General features: G+C 40.8%; 1 protein-coding gene across 4 annotated transcripts in view; it reads left to right on the forward strand.

Moving 5' to 3' along the window:
- Musk (muscle associated receptor tyrosine kinase) overlaps window positions 1-17518 on the forward strand; it is a 96916-nt gene that overhangs the window by 59841 nt on the left and 19557 nt on the right. For all 4 annotated transcript variants that reach the window (XM_052176535.1, XM_052176537.1, XM_052176538.1 and 1 more), the window contains 4 exons: window positions 3119-3278; window positions 8773-8779; window positions 14894-15157; window positions 17073-17248. In XM_052176535.1, the coding sequence (XP_052032495.1) occupies window positions 3119-3278; window positions 8773-8779; window positions 14894-15157; window positions 17073-17248 (607 nt within the window). The remainder of the gene's footprint in view (window positions 1-3118; window positions 3279-8772; window positions 8780-14893; window positions 15158-17072; window positions 17249-17518) is intronic.

A 17518-nucleotide genomic window follows, 5' to 3' on the forward strand; every position in this document is an offset into this window, starting at 1 on the left:
TGACCTTTTTCCTTTACTGCTTTTAATATGCTTTGTGCATTTGGTGGTTTGCTTATTATGTGACAGGAGGAATTTTTTCTGGTCCAGTCTGATAGATTTGGAGTTTTGTAGGCTTCTTGTATGTTCATGGGCATCTCTTTCTTGAGGTTAGGGAAGATTTCTTCTATAATTTTGTTGAAGATATTTACTGGCCCTTTAAGTTAGGAATCTCTACTATCTTCTGTTCCTATTATCCTTAGGGTTGGTCTTCTCATTGTGTCCTTGATTTCGTAGATGTTTTGGGTTAGAAGCTTTTTGCATTTCACATTTTCTTTGACGGTTGTGTCAATGTTTTCTATGGTATCTTCTGCACCTGAGATTCTCTCCTTTATCTCTTGTATTCTGTTGGTGATGCTTGCATCTATAATTCCTGATATCTTTCCTAGGTTTTTTATCTCCAGGACTGTCTTCCTTTATGAGTTCTTTATTGTTTCTATTTCAATTTTTAGATCCTGCATGGTTTTGTTCAATTCCTTCACCTGTGTGGTTGTATTTTCCCATAATTTGTTAAGGGATTTTTGTGTTTCCTCTTTAAGGGCTTCTAGCTGTTTACCTGTGTTTCTTTAAGGGAGCTATTTATGTCCTTCTTGAAGTCCTCTATCATCATCATGAGAAGTGATTTTAGATCTAAATCTTGCTTTTCTTTTGTGATGGAGTATCCAGGACTTGCTATTTTGGGAGAACTGGATTCTGATGATGTCAATTAACCTTGGTTTCTGTTGATTATGTTCTTGTGGCTTGCCTCTTGCCATCTGGTTATCTCTAGTGCTAACTACCCTTGCTGTCTCTGACTGGAGCCTATCCCTCCTGTAATCCTGGTTGTGTCAGAACTCCTCAGAGTCCAGCTGTCTCTGTGATCCTGTGATTCTGGGATCCTGGGATCCTGAGATCCTGGATGTATCAGAGCTCCTGGGGGTCAATCTGTCTCTGGGATTCTGAATTCCTGGTGTGACCAAGCTCCTGAAATCCTGCGATCCTAGGCATATTAAAGCACCTGGGAGTCGAGCTTCCTCTGGGTGTTGTGGAACTGTGTGTGAAGCCAGTGCCCAAGGTCTTCTCAAGTCATTGGCTCAATCTGGAAGGGACCTATCAATTTTTCTATATACTAGACTTAATTTCCCAGCTAGGATTCCCAAGTATTGGCTGTTTTCTTGATCAATCTGTTTTCATCCAGCCTGTTCACAGGGTCCAGTTTTTCTGGCCACATCCTAATGATCCATTTGGCCTCATGGCAGTCTTCTTCTCTCTCCTCCTCCTCCTTCTTCCTCTTCTCTCCACTTTGTTCCTATCTGAGAACTGCAGTCTGGTAACTGAAACTTGCCTACCTTTATTCTCCCCAGTAATTGGCTGTAACCACTTTTATTTACCTAATAACTTTAAATTGGGGAGCAAGGTTTACAAAGCGCTTGCTGTATGTATGTGAGGATCTCCTCATCAAGGGGCAACTAGATCTTGGAGGCCAGAATTTAGCATTTGAATATATAGCAGCTCCAGACCAAACCCCAACAATTAAGGCTGCCAACCAACCCTTTCATACATAGGGCTTTGAAAAGATGTGTGATCCAAGCAACTGGGTTTGCTTGCTACCAATTCATTTCCCTTCTCTTGAAATACTAGCAAACATAGTGATTAAAAGCTATTGACTTTGGTATCAGACCAATAGGGTACAGATTCTAACTCAAAACTGAATAGAAAATGTGGATAGTCTTGGGCCAGTGCTAAAGTGGCCTGCCACCAAGCCTGATGACCTGAGTTCAAAAGCTACACCATGAAAGGAGAGAACCAACTCACACCATACTAGCCATTCCATGGTGTGAGTGTACCCACATACTTACAATATATATATGTATATGTACACACACACACACACACACACACAACTGCAGTGTTTACTATAGTTGAATTGATGACTAATGAATAGGAATTTGTATAATTAATCTGTCAAGTCCATGCTAATATATTGATATTCTAGCTCTTTAAGTACATTTGACTTCTGGCTTGAGGGTCCAGCATATTTTGTATGCTGTGCCTTAGAGTGTCTTGGCCTTATAAACCATTTTCCTTACTACATATCCATTAATCTGATGTTCATTTGTACAGAAAAGATCAGACATTATATGACTCTTGTCATCTGAGCTTGTATCAGTTATCTATTACCATCTTATAAACCAGCTAAGGCTGAGTGGTATAAAATAGTAACTGTTAGTGGTCACAAGTCTGGGGATCACCTGATAGTTTTGCTGATTTGAGCTAGGATTAGCAAACACTGGGCTAGTCTGGCTTTCATGCCTGGCAGTTTGGGTGGATCTTTTTTAGTCCAGAATATCTTTCTTCATATATGTTTTGGTGGTTTAGTGCTTTTTCTGTGGGATAGATGGGACATGTTCATTTCATCCTCCAGTGTCATAGTTAGGGTTTCTAATTGCTGTGAAAAGACACCCTGGCCATGGCAATGCTTATAAAGGAAAATATTTAATTGACTTACTGGTTCAGAGGTTGAGTCCATTATCATTATATGGCAAAGCATGGAGGCATGGAGGTGGATACGGTGCTGGAGAAAGAGCCAAGAGTTCTACATCTGAATCTGAAGGCAGCAAGAAGAGGAAGAGACACTCACTGGTCCTGGCTTGAGCATCTGAAACATCAAAGCCCACCCTCAGTGATATACTTCCTCCAACAAGACCACACCTCCTAGTAGTTCCACTCCCTATGAGCCTATGGGGACTGTTTTCATTCAAACTACCATATCAAGCAAACTCTCTCTAGCTTATTCACAGAGGGACCCAAGCTCCAAAATCAAAATGAAAGCAAGCCCCAATGTGCCAGAGCTTTGTAAGTGATCTCAGGACACATCACTGGCTAGCCTAGATCAAAGGGCAGAGAATGATGATCCCTGTTGAGAGAGGGATCAAGGAGTCATAGTACCAGGACACTGGCCTAGGGACAGGGAGCTCATGTCTATATTTACAGTTCCCCTCATGCCCATTGAACTGAAATGCTCTACCCTTCCAGACAACCAATGGGGTGTCTTAGGAGAGGGTAATCTAGCTCTACCTTTTATTTTGCCCACACCCACCAGGTTTCTTCAGGTTCTATTCAAGAGAGTGTGAAAGACCGAGTGATTGACTCAAGACTCCAGCTCTTTATCACAAAGCCAGGACTCTACACATGCATAGCTACCAATAAGCATGGAGAGAAATTCAGTACCGCAAAGGCTGCAGCCACTGTCAGTATAGCAGGTAGGTGCTGTGTGTTTACAGTGCTCCTGAAGAGGGGGCAGTTGGCACTCCATGGCATCTGGAAGAGAGCCAGAGGTTAAACTCCCTTTAACATCCCAGCCCCCTTGAAGCTATTTCCTTGTTCATTTTGACATGCATTGGTGATCAAGACATAGATTTTGACTTTGTTGTGACAAAAATTAAATATTAACATTCTTGTTCAAGTGGTGGATACCAATTTACAGAACCTTATTTTTCTCTTTCTCTCCTTTTAAATTTTTCTTTTCTTTTCTTTCCCCTCCCTTCCCTATCTCTACTCAGAAGTCCTTTTTTTTTGTTTGTTTGTTTTTTTTGTTTTTGTTTTTGTTTTTTTTTGTTTTTCAAGATGGGTTTCTCTGTGTAGCCCTGGCTGTCCTGGAACTCACTCTGTAGACCAGGCTGGCCTTGAACTCAAAAATCCACCTGCCTCTGCCTCCCAAGTGCTGGGATTAAAGGTGTGTGCCACCACCGCCTGGCTCTCTACTCATAAGTCTTCCCTCCCTCTCTCTTCCTTCTTCCATCTCTCCCTCCCTCTGCTTCTGCCTCCCTTCCTCCCTCTGCCCCCTTTCTTGCTCCCTTCTCCCCTTCTTGGTTCTTGATTCCTCCCTTCTCTCAATACACCCTTCCTTCCTTCTTTCCTCCACTCTTTTTTTTAGAACCTCTCCTGTCCCCCCTCTCTGGGTTAAGCAATTTTCCCAAGGCTCTCAGAAAGTTGGTAGATATTTAACATGACTGAACCAGTCTCCACACAGCTGTTTCTTAAAGGCATGGTTTTTTTGTTTTGTTTTGCTTTGCTTTGCTTTTTTGTTTTGTTTTTGTATTTTACTTCCCTGTGTTATCCAAGTGACAACAGGGTTTGCAGATATTTTCATGGGAAACAGCTGACACATGTGTTTCTAGGCTACCTGCATTATGTTGTGAAGGGTTATTTTTAAAAATTAAATATCCAAAAGGCTTCTGGGCACATTTTTGGAATTCCTAGAGGTGGAAATAATCCTTGTATCAGGAAATGCCAGGCATGTTAGACTCATAGCAGGCCTACTGTTCAAGGATCAGTTGAGAGGTGTTTGGCCAGACATGTAAAGTCAGCACTGGGCAGGCTCGGGGCCAGCTCCTGGAGCCCACTGTTTCTTATTACAGCTTATTTCTTTGATCTTCACCAACAGAAAACTTTATAAGAGTGCCTGTGATTTTTAATCTGAAATAGAGACCACAGAGTATATAAGTAGCAGTAGACAAGGCTAGACCTCAGGAGCATGCCCACTAAGGTGAGAAACAGGCTCCCTCTACTACCTCCTTGTAAGAATTATCTTTTTATAGGGCCTTTGGTCACGGTGCCAGTTAAAGTACATCACTTCTCCAGGCAATGACAAGCTGTGAAGAGATTCAACATACTAATGATAATAATAATAATGAAAATGATGACCATTTGTACCTCACTTTGCTTTGTATAATGAACTTTGTATGCAATTGTTAAATGTGCTGAATGTGGCCACGGGGCCTAGAAAAGACAGGTTATCCAGAACACAGTGGCAAAGGCAGGTGCTGAGAGAAGAGGACAGTCTGCCAGGGTAAAATGGAGGTCTTCCAGTGCCCAAATGTGGTGCTAGAGTAGAACTAGTTAATACACATTAGAGATTGCAATGTATTATAAGGAAAGGATGAGCACATTTACACAGGGATATTTCAGGCATATGCATGGGTATGATTTAGTTTAGCATGTTCCTCCTCTAGATGGAAGATAAATATTAGTGTTACCAGTCTTTAGAGAGTCCCATTTATGCAACTTCTTGTTTTTTTAGTGATAATCCTTGCCTAGAGTTCTGCTCCTTCCTTCTTCCATCTCTTCCCTAGATGGCAGGGAAGAAAGGGACTGATACTTCAATGATGTCCTCCAAACCCCTGGTTCTGGAGAAGTCTGAAGCTGGAGAGCTTGGGATTCCATCCCTTTTCTGGGTTAGAAACCAAAGGACCTCCCTGGATGACTTGCTGCCTTTGGGCACCTTCTAGAGAGTCATAGCTCTTAGCAGATAATCATCTGGTTGATGAAGATCTGGTCCCACAAAAACAAGACATTCATGGTGTTAGAGAAACTTTAAAAGCCATTGAGCATGACTGACATATGTCTTACCAAGTGGCAGCATCTCCATCCCTGTCCCAACCAGTGAGAACCAGATCCAATCCCTAAACCATCATCAAATCCCTACATACTCTGTTCTGGAGCCTTAACAGTGAGGAACCCTCTCTATCCTCACGGTGACCTGAATCCAGGCCTGTTGACTTTCTGCTTAGCTGCCTGTGCCCTCCATGGACCTGAAACTACCTCCGTGTCTCTTGTGAGGCAGGAGAAACCAAAGCACAATTTAGATTTCTTCACCCAGTCTGCTGCACCCAGGTAAGAAAATGTGATAATAGAGAAAAAAACAGAAAAGGAAAAAGATTTAGAAGGGCTTCAGAAGCCACAGTAAATCAAAACCATGCCCATCTGCTGGAGGAAATCACCACTTGTCTTGTGCGACCTCCTGCTCTGGTTTCCAGCTACCCATCTGTCCTCAGGTCAGGTGTCACTGACTGAGGTCTGACCTTCCTCCACTCTCCCTCAGGCAGTCCTAACAATCCCTGGTGTGGTTGACTAAGACCTCTCATTTACCAGGGCCATGTGCCATTTTCTCAATTATTCTTGTCAGCCAGACCTGATGGAGGCCTCCCAAAGACCTCTCTGGAATCCCAAAGGAACTACCTTCTAACCATAGAGTAACCCATTGGTCAATCTTCCAGGGAGGTTGAGGGCAATGTGAGGCAAAGGTTATCTTTAGCACCACACTCAGCCAGGGCCTGGGAGATGAGATGGGGAGAGATATGTCTAGCCATCGTTCTCCTCAGACTTCCCAGAGCTTAGGAATGGCACCTGCTCTCCAGACAGCCCTGTCTCTGATGGCTTCTGGTGGTGTTGCTAGACAAAATGGGGCTTCAGTCAGATAGGATGTCTCCTCTTGCCCCTCTGTCAGTGTCCCCTTTCTCCTCTCCTGTTTCAGCCTTTCCTCTCCTCACGCCCCAGCAGTGCTCTGTCCCCTGTCACAGCCACTGTCTCATTTGGAAGCCTTGCTCTGTTTACTCAGCCGTACCTTTATCGAGTTGTGAGAGTACCACCATTTTCTTATAACCACCCTTGAGTTGGGGTTGCTTTTCTTTACTGCCCTGTCCTTAACCTGGAGGTGTGCCTTAATGGCTTCTAGTGGCTTCTGTCCCCTGCTGTGTCTGGGTCCTCTTTGGCATTTGTTCATATTGTTAAGTCCACCATAGAAACTTAGAATAAGAACATCTTTATACTCATGACGTCAGCTCCCTCATGGGCCGGTGTCTCCCTGCTCAGCTGCTCTTAGGATCTGCCTCTGTTCATGTGCATCAGATACCATTTTTGCAGAGGAATTTCCTGTTTTTCCCTTCCACATGTTTCTGCCTATATAGTGAAGAAACATCGTGAAGCTTGCTTAGGCATACCCGTGCTTACAGTGGAGAACTCTGTGCTCCTATATCAGGCCCTTTGATGATTTTCATTCATTAAGGAATCTCTGCTGGCTCTACAATTCAATAAAATCTAAATCCTAATTTAGGAAGGATTATTAACATATCTATCTCCCTCTCCCTCTCCCTCTCTCCCTGCCTCTGTCTCTGTCTCTGTCTCTCTCTCTCTCTCTCTCTCTCTCTCTCTCTCTCTCTCTCTCTCAGTTTTATTCCTTTTCCCAGTTTTATGTATTTTTCCCTGCAGCGTGTGGCTGGATCCTGTGACTGTGGGTGCATTAATGGTGGCTAGAAGTTGCTGTTAGGAACTATCCTCCATTGCAAGTCCACACTAGGCATTGGAGCAGGGTCTCTCAATCAAACTCAGAATGCGCTGATTTGGCTAGTCTTGCGAGCCAGCTTGCTCCAAGGATCCCGTCTCTGCCTTCTGAGGCTGGGGTTATAGGTGACCACCAAACGCACTGGGCACTTTTCCGTGGGTTTCTAGGGATCCAAACTCCCTCTGCCCTTACTCAGCAAGTGTTTTAACTACTGAGCCATCTCCTCAGCCCCAGTAACATCTTCTGAATGCAAATAAGTCTCTCTGCCTAACCTGTGTAACTCAACAAAAGACATGCTAGATTTTATTTTTCAGAATGAAAATTAAGTCTGAGGTATTTCATAGTGTTTTCCAGTGACTCCCCTGATGGAATGAAATCTTACAGACTCTACACAACTCTTGACATTTCCCTCCTGGTCACTCCGGAGCCTGTCAGTTTTTAGTACTGAATGTGACGGGGATTTGTTCTAAAGGAATACAGCTTTCCTTAGTATTAGAAAGCTTTTGTCTCTCAGCTAAGCAACTTGTGTTGGGAGGGTTGTGAGTTTGGGGGTCTTTTGGAGGGAGCTTTGTTGGCTAATACCATGATCAAGTATGTATGTGTGTATGTGTGTGTATTGTAAATTTCAAAATTGGAAAATTTCAATAGGAAACAGAGGTGACAAGTTTCAAAATGACATGTGCAGCCAATATATTGAAATACAGACTTGACATGCACACAGATAAAACTGCCACTCTTCTCTAGTCACTGGGTGCTGAGAAATTATGTATTTTAGAATCTTCTTTCCCCTTAGGTAATCAAATTCATCACAGCTTTTGAGCAGATTCCGCAAGTCTCAGGCAATGTTTAAGGATTAGTTACAGTGATCTAATCCAGTTTAAACCTCCAGTCTAACCTGCTGACAGGCAGCCACTCCTTCAGGAACCCAAGAGAGCAGATGAATACGGCCTGCTGCTGTCCTATAGCTGTTTCCCTCTGTTCTAGCTCCTTTACATCAACAGAGAAGAAGGTTTACAGGGGAAAAAGCAAATGGATTTCCTGAATAGACATTCATCCCTCTCTCTGATGCAGTTTCTCTAACTAATAATAATACAACTAGCAATTAGAAACCATATTCCGAGTGCCAGTAATACATATTACTATCTGTCATATATCTATTCACATATCTACATCTGTCTCTATTGTCTATCTACCATCTGCTAATCTAACTAGCATCTGTCGATCTATCATCTATCTATCTATCTATCTATCTATCATCCATCTATCTATCTCTCTATCTATCTATCTATCTATCTATCTATCATCTTGCTCTTCTATTTTCCTATCTGTCTATCTACCTTATCTATTAATTGCAAAATCTGATACAATGGATATTTTCTTTCCTGGTACAATGTGTGGCCATCAGTGCCATGGCTGCCACTGTCTGAAAGATTCCAGCTCCCTGGGACAGTGCTGTCTTAGACTCCCCCCACTCTATCTGTTAAGGTAGTTTCCAGCCTCCTCGTAAAAGCCGCGAGCCTCATAGGATCTTATGGCGGTTAAGATAAGTGTGTGCTGACTTTCTCTCTTTCTCTCTTTCCTCCTCTGCCCCCCTCCCCCATGGTTTCCGATGGACACTTCTTTCCTGTTACCAGAATGGAGGTGAGCATCCATTATTATTCCAATGTTTCATGTCATTCGTGGTTTTAATTCAACATGCCAATGATTTGCCTGCTAAGCACTATAAATTTTTTTTAGGCATTTCTAATGTCCAAAGTCATTTAATATTTTTATAAGATGATAAAAATGAATATAAAAGGCTGAAGGGATGTCTCAGCGACTAAGAGCACTGACTGCTCTTCCAGAGGTCCTGAGTTCAATTCCCAGCACCCACATGGTGGCTCACAACCATCTGTAATGAGATCTGATGCCCTCTTCTGGAATGTCTGAAGACAGCTACAGTGAACTCACATAAGATAAATAAATAAATCTTTTTTTAAAAAATGAATATAAAAGTGACTAATGTCAACCGAATATTTCCCATGTTTTGGAAGCTGTTCAGGAGCTCCCTGTCAAACAGGGACCATGGCTCTCCCCATTTTCAGGAAAGGAACTGAGAAACTGCCGTGGAGTCTCACTCAGCTAAAAATGAGGCATCTTGAAATACAACTCAAGACTGACTCCTAAACTCCTTTATATATGTTTTCCCAAGAGATTAAAAGAAATCAACTCATAAAAGTTTTTATTTATAGTGTTTCTTTAGGTACTGAATTGCTAAAATTGACTTTCATAAAATCTCTATGTGGTAATCTGACACAGAAGTTAATACATTTAATCCCATCTTAAGAGGATCAGAAGTTTCAGACCGGAGTGGGCTACATAGTGTGTTTGGGGATAGCCTAGGCTACATAGTGAATTTAAGGCCAATCTGTACTATAGGACACCTTGTCTCAAAACAATCAAATGAATGAAAGAAATAAAAATGGAAAAATTAGTTATGTTTAGTCATGTTTAGCTGTCAGACATAGAAGGCTAAAGGAGAAGGATCAGGAGTTCAAAACCAGCCTTGGATAACTCAAACCCTGTCTCAGGAAACCACCACCACCACCACCACCAACAACAACAACCAAAAAAAAAAAAAAAAAGAAAACAAACAGGTGAACAAAACAAAAAAAGCTTTAAAAATCCCATGTAGTGTTCCAAGTACAGATGATTAATCCACAGCGTTAATGATCATGGTAGTATCAAGATAACTGTTCTCATTTTGACAATACAGGGACTTTAGGAAGAAGTATTATTCTTTGTACTTTTTTTGTACAAGGATCCAGGTACAGCAAGAGTCGCCAGACCATACAGGTCACAAATGCTAGGCCTCTATCAAAGTTTGGACAAATTCCAGAATTCAGATTCACAACCACTTCACAGAAACTGAGAAGAATATAAAACTTCAGACACTGATGCCAATTCCATGGAGAAAATAACTCAATTCACAATAAAATGTAGTTCCTTCTGAATGTCATCTCTGGATATACAGAGCTGTATATGTTCTCTTTGGAGATCAGTTGTTAGCTTGTAAGTGGCTCCCCAGACCTCAGAGGCAGTGTGCCCACTCTCAAGAACTTTACAGTGAAGCCCATTGTTTACTGATAGGCCATATGGTGCAAGCAGGTAAGAGTCGGGCCATTTGACAATGAAGACACACCAGCAGCCTGTTAACACAACAGCCCTCCCAGCTTTCTAAAATAACAAGTACTCTATTACTATAAACATATTAGAAATGGAGACACAAAACCAATTTATATACTTCCAAGTCTCTGGAGGCTTTATTTTATTTTATTGCACATGAAAATTAATTGTAAGACACTGTGATACTGGAATCATAAATAAAATAAAGTAAAATAAAATCCAGGGCTAAAAGAGTAATCATAGGCCATTTGCTTGTCAGTCAAGTCAAATGAAGTAGTTAAACATGCTGGGAGCTAAGTAAATGCCAGTCAGAGACCAGTTTCTACTGGTTATGGCCTGGGCAACAAAGGGAAACCATGTCTCAATAAATAAAAAGAGCTGCCCCAGCCCTCCTCTTGTGATAATGTAAACTCTCCCAAACTCTACTAATAGTGAGGAAAATGGATGTTTTATAATTTCCAACTTAGAAATTTTTATTGTTAGTCTTAAAATGGTTGTATCTATAGACAAAAAACATCCACATTTAGAAACCCGTTCCAAATTAAATTAAGAATTATGAATACTATTCACAACTACTCATACTCAGATGTAGTGTATAAACAACATAACTATATACTGATGAAGGAAACTGAGTAGTACCTTTGTCTTTTAAAGGCATAGGCAAATGTTTACAATATCTATGAGGCAAAAATGCAGGATACAAAAATGTGTTTACAGTTCAATTGCAATATTTCTGTGTATGAACAATTTAATCTGTTATACGCAAATATGTAACAAAACATCTGTCTAGGAAACATTTTTTTGTTTAGAAATATATTCATTTTATTTTATTTGTTCTTTGAGAATTTCATATAGTATATTATTATCATATTCTCCCCTGTCCTCCAGATCCTCTTAGCTCACCCCCTCCACCTACCCAAACATATTTTTTCTCTTAGCTTCTGGGAGAGATAAAATAAATTTTTCTCCATTTTTAAAAATTTTTTAATATAAAAAAACATTGCTTCCGTGTATAGTAGCGCATTTTGTATAGTAAACGGCTCTTCCTCTCACAGGAAGCACAGAAGGTTTTTCAGGAAGGTCATGTTCTCCTCGCTGAGGACATCATGCTTGGCAGTGCAGCAAAGTGACATTTGATCAGTACGCAACAGCGGAGGTTGGCAAACATTTTCTATAAAGGGTCAGATATTAATATATCCCCTCAGTGAGCCATACAGACCTTATTAAAACTGCATGGCCTGTTAGTTTAGCAGAAACCCAGCCATGAAAAGTGTATAAATGGGTACAATTGCTTCCTTTTAAATAAAACCTCATTTGTGGAGATACAGTTGAGTCCCATGTGGCTTTCACATGTCATTAGACATTCTCTTTTTAAGTTCCTACAACCACTTAAAATATAGATACTATTTTTAGCTCTCAGGAAAAAAGAAGCACCTTGAAAAACATAAACTTTAAAATATGAAGGATATGAGTTTCAGTCAGACATAGGAACGGGTTGAAGAGAACTATCGTAGAATAAAGTGATTAGTGTTAACATTATGTATAGCATTCTTTTTTTAAAAAATCACTAAATAGATTCTGTTTTCACCACAAATTGTAATATGAATCTGAAATAATACATGTCAATTCATTCAATTCAAAGTATCCTGCCGTGCACGCTTCACAAAGCTTCTGTCAACTAAATGTTATTTAAAAAGACAAAAAATTTGCTCAAAGACTGAGGAAATGCTGCGTATGTTACTTTGAAGAAAGAGTGCTCATCATGGTACACATATGGGGACATTTAACTTAGATCTAAGTACATGTGATTATGAGTAGCTGTTTTTGACCACATTCCAAGGTTTTAAAATATTATCAGAAATCATTACATCCTTTTTTGAGTCTATGTATTTCTTTAAGAATCGAGTCTAAAGTCTTGAGTTGTGCTTTCTGGCCTCTGCCTTAGCAAGTGAAACACATGCAGACTACAGGAAAGAAAGGAAACCCTGCCTACTGCGTTGGGGCTGAGGAGTGGCTAGGAACCTCGGCGGTCACCTTTGCAGGGGAAATGCAACAGTGGCCATGTAAGGGAAGATCCAAGGAGACAGAGAGCTATCAAGTGTACCTCCACTACAGCAGGAGGTGTCATAACCAAAACAGGACATAGCTGGTTCGCTGGGCATGCCTCTGGACAAAGTTCAAAGGGAATAGATGGTGCCTCCTTCATAGAAACCGGAAGGAAATATTTGAAAATGTGATTCAGACATGAGTTAGTGGAGAGAGAAGGGGAAGACTCACACAAATGTTCCATTGACTGCAGAGCTATTCTTTATAAAAGAAGGGAAGGGAGCTATTCAGAATCAAATACTCCTTCTTAACATTACTGAAGGAGGTTGGCCAGGAGGTAATATAGGAACAGTGCCATGCACAGCACTAATTCTTATTTTTAAGAGATGGTCTACCAGAACATTCTAAAATAATCAGCATGCTGTAAAGGGACCTCTGTGACCTCTGCCCCAGTGTTCAAAAGAGCAGCAGAGCCAGCTGCATGTAAGACTGCCCTATCAGCAGCCCAGAAGCTAAAGAGATACACAGATTCAGGTGCGCAGAAGCCCACAGAAAGCTGGGGGGTGGGGTGGGGCTTTGGAGACTTCGTGCTCACCTCAAAAACCATTTCTTGCTGGGAGCAACAGTCAGGATTTTATTATCATTATTAATATTTTATTGTTTTATTATTATTACTGATAGATTTAGGAAGTCTGGGAGCTAAATGATTCAATTTGCTTCCGTGTCTGGTATCTAAATCTTGATAGCTGTAGAACATTTGAGTTTTATAAGTATCTTCAAGAAAAAAAATAAAAAGAAGTTAAAATGTCAAAACTATGACTAGGTAATTCACAGGTAGGTAGATAGAGTAGTGATTTCTATATATATAAATAATGTATCTGTTAAATACTACTTCACACACACACACACACACACACACCTTATTTGTATGCTTGGGCTGTAGAACTTATCAAAGCATATATGCTATCTAAAGTTTTTATTCAAAATATATTTGACTCCCCTGTTTAATTCTTTCTTTGGGGTTATTTAGCTAATATTTAAAAATATAAGTAAGGATTCATTTCTTTAAGGCACACTCACATTGTCCCAAAGATCTGCTAAGGCTTCAATAAAAAAAGAGCAGAGATTTAGAGAGGAACTGACCACTATTTTCTTATTTCTGAGGTCATTTTTAAAATCAATTTTCTATAGTGTCCCTTTATTTAAAAAATGCGCTTTGCTTGTGCAATTAAAGGAAAAATGCAATGTGTGTGATATTTTTATGTTCATGGGGAAAAACCAAAACCAAAGGTTAGCTTCTGTCAGTAGTTGGCACTTGCTGTAAGAACCTGGATGAGTAGCTCTGAGGTCAGAGACAGAGTAGGTCTGAGGTCATATAACTTTTATATGGAGCACGATTTGTTCCTACTCTCATTCATCTCCCGTTTTACCAAGATGTAACAACATGTCAGACCCTTGCAAGCCAGGCTAAGCTATTTCTTTATTCGTTACTATTCTGATTTTTTTTTAGCTTCACCAACCATGACTCTAAATGTTTTTCTTAGTGCCAGCGCAGATTGAGTTTCCTAAGTGCATTATTTTCTCATTCAAGCCTTTTTTATTTTAAATATCCACTATGATTTAAATGGGACATTAATGATCCTGATGGCAAATTAGTAAATGACCAACACATACTGAAACTCTTGTATTTGAATGTTTTATGTCTCACTCTAACAGATTTCTTTCAAAGACCAGACAGTATTGATATATAGACTACCAAATTTTTCAAATTCAAATGACGTTCCTTAAACCATTTTAAAAAATCACAAATTTCAGTGGATTGGATTTTTTATTTTAAAATTTTTTATGTAATGGTAACACAAAGCTAAATCTTAATAGTAAACATCTAAAATTAATAGTATATTTAAATAAGAAAAATGATCTAAGTTTCCCATGCAGTTGATGATAGAGGGAGGTCTGATGGAAGCTGTAGGAATACAGTAGACCATGATGCTGCCCGCACATGGAAATATTCAATAAGTACTGTCAGTGCATCTCTGAGTTACCACTGTTCCAACAAACAAGCAGTGTGGCCAAGATGGGAAGGTACTAAGCAGTAACAAATAGATTGTTCTTAAAGCTGCAAGCTTTTTCCCTGGGATCCAGTGTTGTGTTCTCTGGTCTATGATCCATGGTGATGAATGCTTTTCTTGGATTATACCAGCTCATGTACAAGGACATGTGAGCTGACTTTTGTAAGAACAATCATATCTATGCATAACAAACAACAAAAATGTCCCAATTCACTCAGCTCTTGACCATTTCCAAAGCTTTCCACAGCCTTTGTCACAGCCTTAAGGTATCTGAAGAGGACGGGGTTGGTGCTAGAAATGGGAGAGTATTCATAAGAAACATTTCCATACATTTGCCAGGACAGTTTCTCTCTATTTCTGTAATTCAGGTGTGTGTGTGTGTGTGTGTGTGTGTGTGTGTGTGTGTGCACACGGGAGAATGGATGACAAGAAACTGCATATGATTGGCTTTGTTGTGCATCACTTCTTCTAGTAAGTCCCAAAAGGACAGCAAAGGCTACTGTGCCCAGTACAGAGGGGAGGTGTGTGATGCAGTTCTGGCGAAGGATGCTCTTGTCTTCTTCAACACCTCCTACCCGGACCCTGAGGATGCCCAAGAGCTTCTGATCCACACTGCATGGAGTGAGCTGAAGGCTGTAAGCCCACTCTGCCGTCCAGCTGCCGAGGCTCTGCTGTGTAACCACCTCTTCCAAGAGTGCAGCCCTGGAGTGGCGCCGACCCCCATGCCCGTTTGCAGGTAAAACTTTGAAAATGAGTGAGTAAGAAATTCCTCTTTTCCCCCCATGTATGCCAACAGCTTGCCAAAGAAGACATTGTCATGAGCGGTAGGTCAGAGAAATCTTGCCATTCACTCAAAAGAAATAAAAATTCCTTCCATTATAAGCACAGATGACAATCTGTAATATACTCTGAACTTATAGAAAATATTAGAGTCTTGCTCAGTCAGAAAGTTGTCTTGTACACCACAAAACGAGCTCTGTGATATATATGTGCATATACTCATACATACAAATAAAATTCCCTCCTTGATAAAGACATAGGACATCTGTAATTCTCTCTCTCTCTCTCTCTCTCTCTCTCTGTGTGTGTGTGTGTGTGTGTATGTGTGTGCGTGTGCACATGTATATGTGCATGTGTGTGTATTTTAGTGTGTATATGAGTATGTGAGTGAATGCATGTGTGTGCATGTGTGTGCATGCGTATGTGTGTGTGTATGTGTACACTCACATGCACATGTGCACATGCTGCACAAATGATCTACTACTGGGCTAAATCTAAGCCCTTAGGTACTTAAATTATTTTCCCTTTTAAATTATTATCCTCTTATTCTTAGTCCTACCAATCTTAATTTGGAATTACCTAGGTTTCTCTTGATGCAGTTTGTCCTAGTAAACTGAAGCAGACATTAAGGTCCAGATTCCAGCTTAGCCCATTCAGTCTCTCTTCAGCTCCTCCACTCACTACAAGTGTCCAAACTTAAGGGCTACACTCTCAGGGCAGTACTGTGCTTCTCCAGGGAAGGGCTGGCTAAGGAACCCAAAGCATTCCTGTAAGCTATTATAGGAGTCGCTGCTGTATCCCAAGGAGCAAAGCAAACAGAACTGTAGTGTGTTCCCTTCTGAGCTCTGCCCACCAGCCCTGAGGTGATGGACCCTGTTCCTTAGATCCTATGTTCTTTAACTTGTCCGCCTCGTTTTAGTATCTTTATAGTCTTCAAATTGTCAACCTTGTTTCTGTACCTTTATTTTTTAAGTTTTTTATCTTATGTGTATGAATGTTCTCCTGTATGCAGGTATGTGTATCCTGTCCCAGGGGACCTAATTATTCGGGGAGTTGGGGGAGACTGGCCTGAAAGAGAAACGGGCGGGAAAGAAAAGCGAGTCCAAGCAAAAAGGGTGTCTTGTCAAGGCCTCTTTAATGAACAGCTGAACGTCTGGTTATGAAAACACCATGAGAGGAAGTAGGGAGTAGCTGAGGGGGAATGCTAAAGGCACAGAAAGAGGAAAGGTCATCCAGGGCGGATGCTGACTGTGGCATCCAGCAGCTTTTCTGGAATGTTTGTTCTGCCTAGACAACCCCAGGTGTTCAGCCAAGATAAGGATTAGCCTTGTGTGAAGGAGAGGGCAGTTCAGCTGAAAACCAAAAGATCAGGGGATTCTCAAGGTGAGAGCTGTTGAAAATCTGGTTTCCCACAGTTTGGTCTCCCACTTATGTGCACCATGGAGGTGCCTTTTGGATACCCTGGAACTACAATACAGTTACAGGTGGTTGTGAGCCACCATGTAATTCACCGTGCTGGGAATTGAACCTGGTCTTCTGCAAGGGCAATAAACAAGTGCTCTTAACCTCTGAGCCATCTCCCCAGCCCCTATACCTTTGTTCTTAATATGAACTTTGAGAGAGACTCTTATCTAGTTCATTCTAAATTAAAAAAAAAAAAACTAAACAAGATAGTATTTCATTTCACAGCATAGAACAGAATATCTTTAATGTCTTGCATCCCTTAAGGTATATTCATTTCAAAACTGCTTTTATAAGGAAAAGCACTACAATGTGATGATGTTTCAAAAATACAAAATGTAAGTCCTGCTGCAAGTTTGTCTTCAACTCGTCATGATTCATCAAGTCTTGCTTGCCTTACACCATTTCAGAGAATACTGCTTGGCAGTAAAGGAGCTCTTCTGTGCAAGGGAATGGCAGGCAATGGAAGGAAAGACCCACCGGGGACTCTACAGATCTGGGATGCATCTCCTTCCTGTACCAGAGTGCAGCAAGCTTCCCAGCATGCACCAGGACCCCACGGCCTGCGTAAGACTGCCATATTTAGGTAACAAAGAATTTCCTCCAGACTTTGGAAATTCAGGAAATTTTACTGTTTTCAGTCAAGTAAGGTGTGTACTTAAAGCTCCTAACATTTTTAAGCTTTCTAGGCTGTTCTAATAATGTTTTTCTGCTTTGCCATTTCTACACACATAATAGCATAATCCTAATGCTCTCCTAATTGCATAGGCTATCATAAAGATGCATTTCATTTGTTTTCAAATAAATCAAAGGGCACTTTTAACTGCTGCTTGGATATTGCTTTATTTCACAGAGG

Source organism: Apodemus sylvaticus, chromosome 3 (genome assembly GCF_947179515.1).
Source record: "Apodemus sylvaticus chromosome 3, mApoSyl1.1, whole genome shotgun sequence".
Lineage (NCBI taxonomy): Eukaryota > Metazoa > Chordata > Mammalia > Rodentia > Muridae > Apodemus > Apodemus sylvaticus.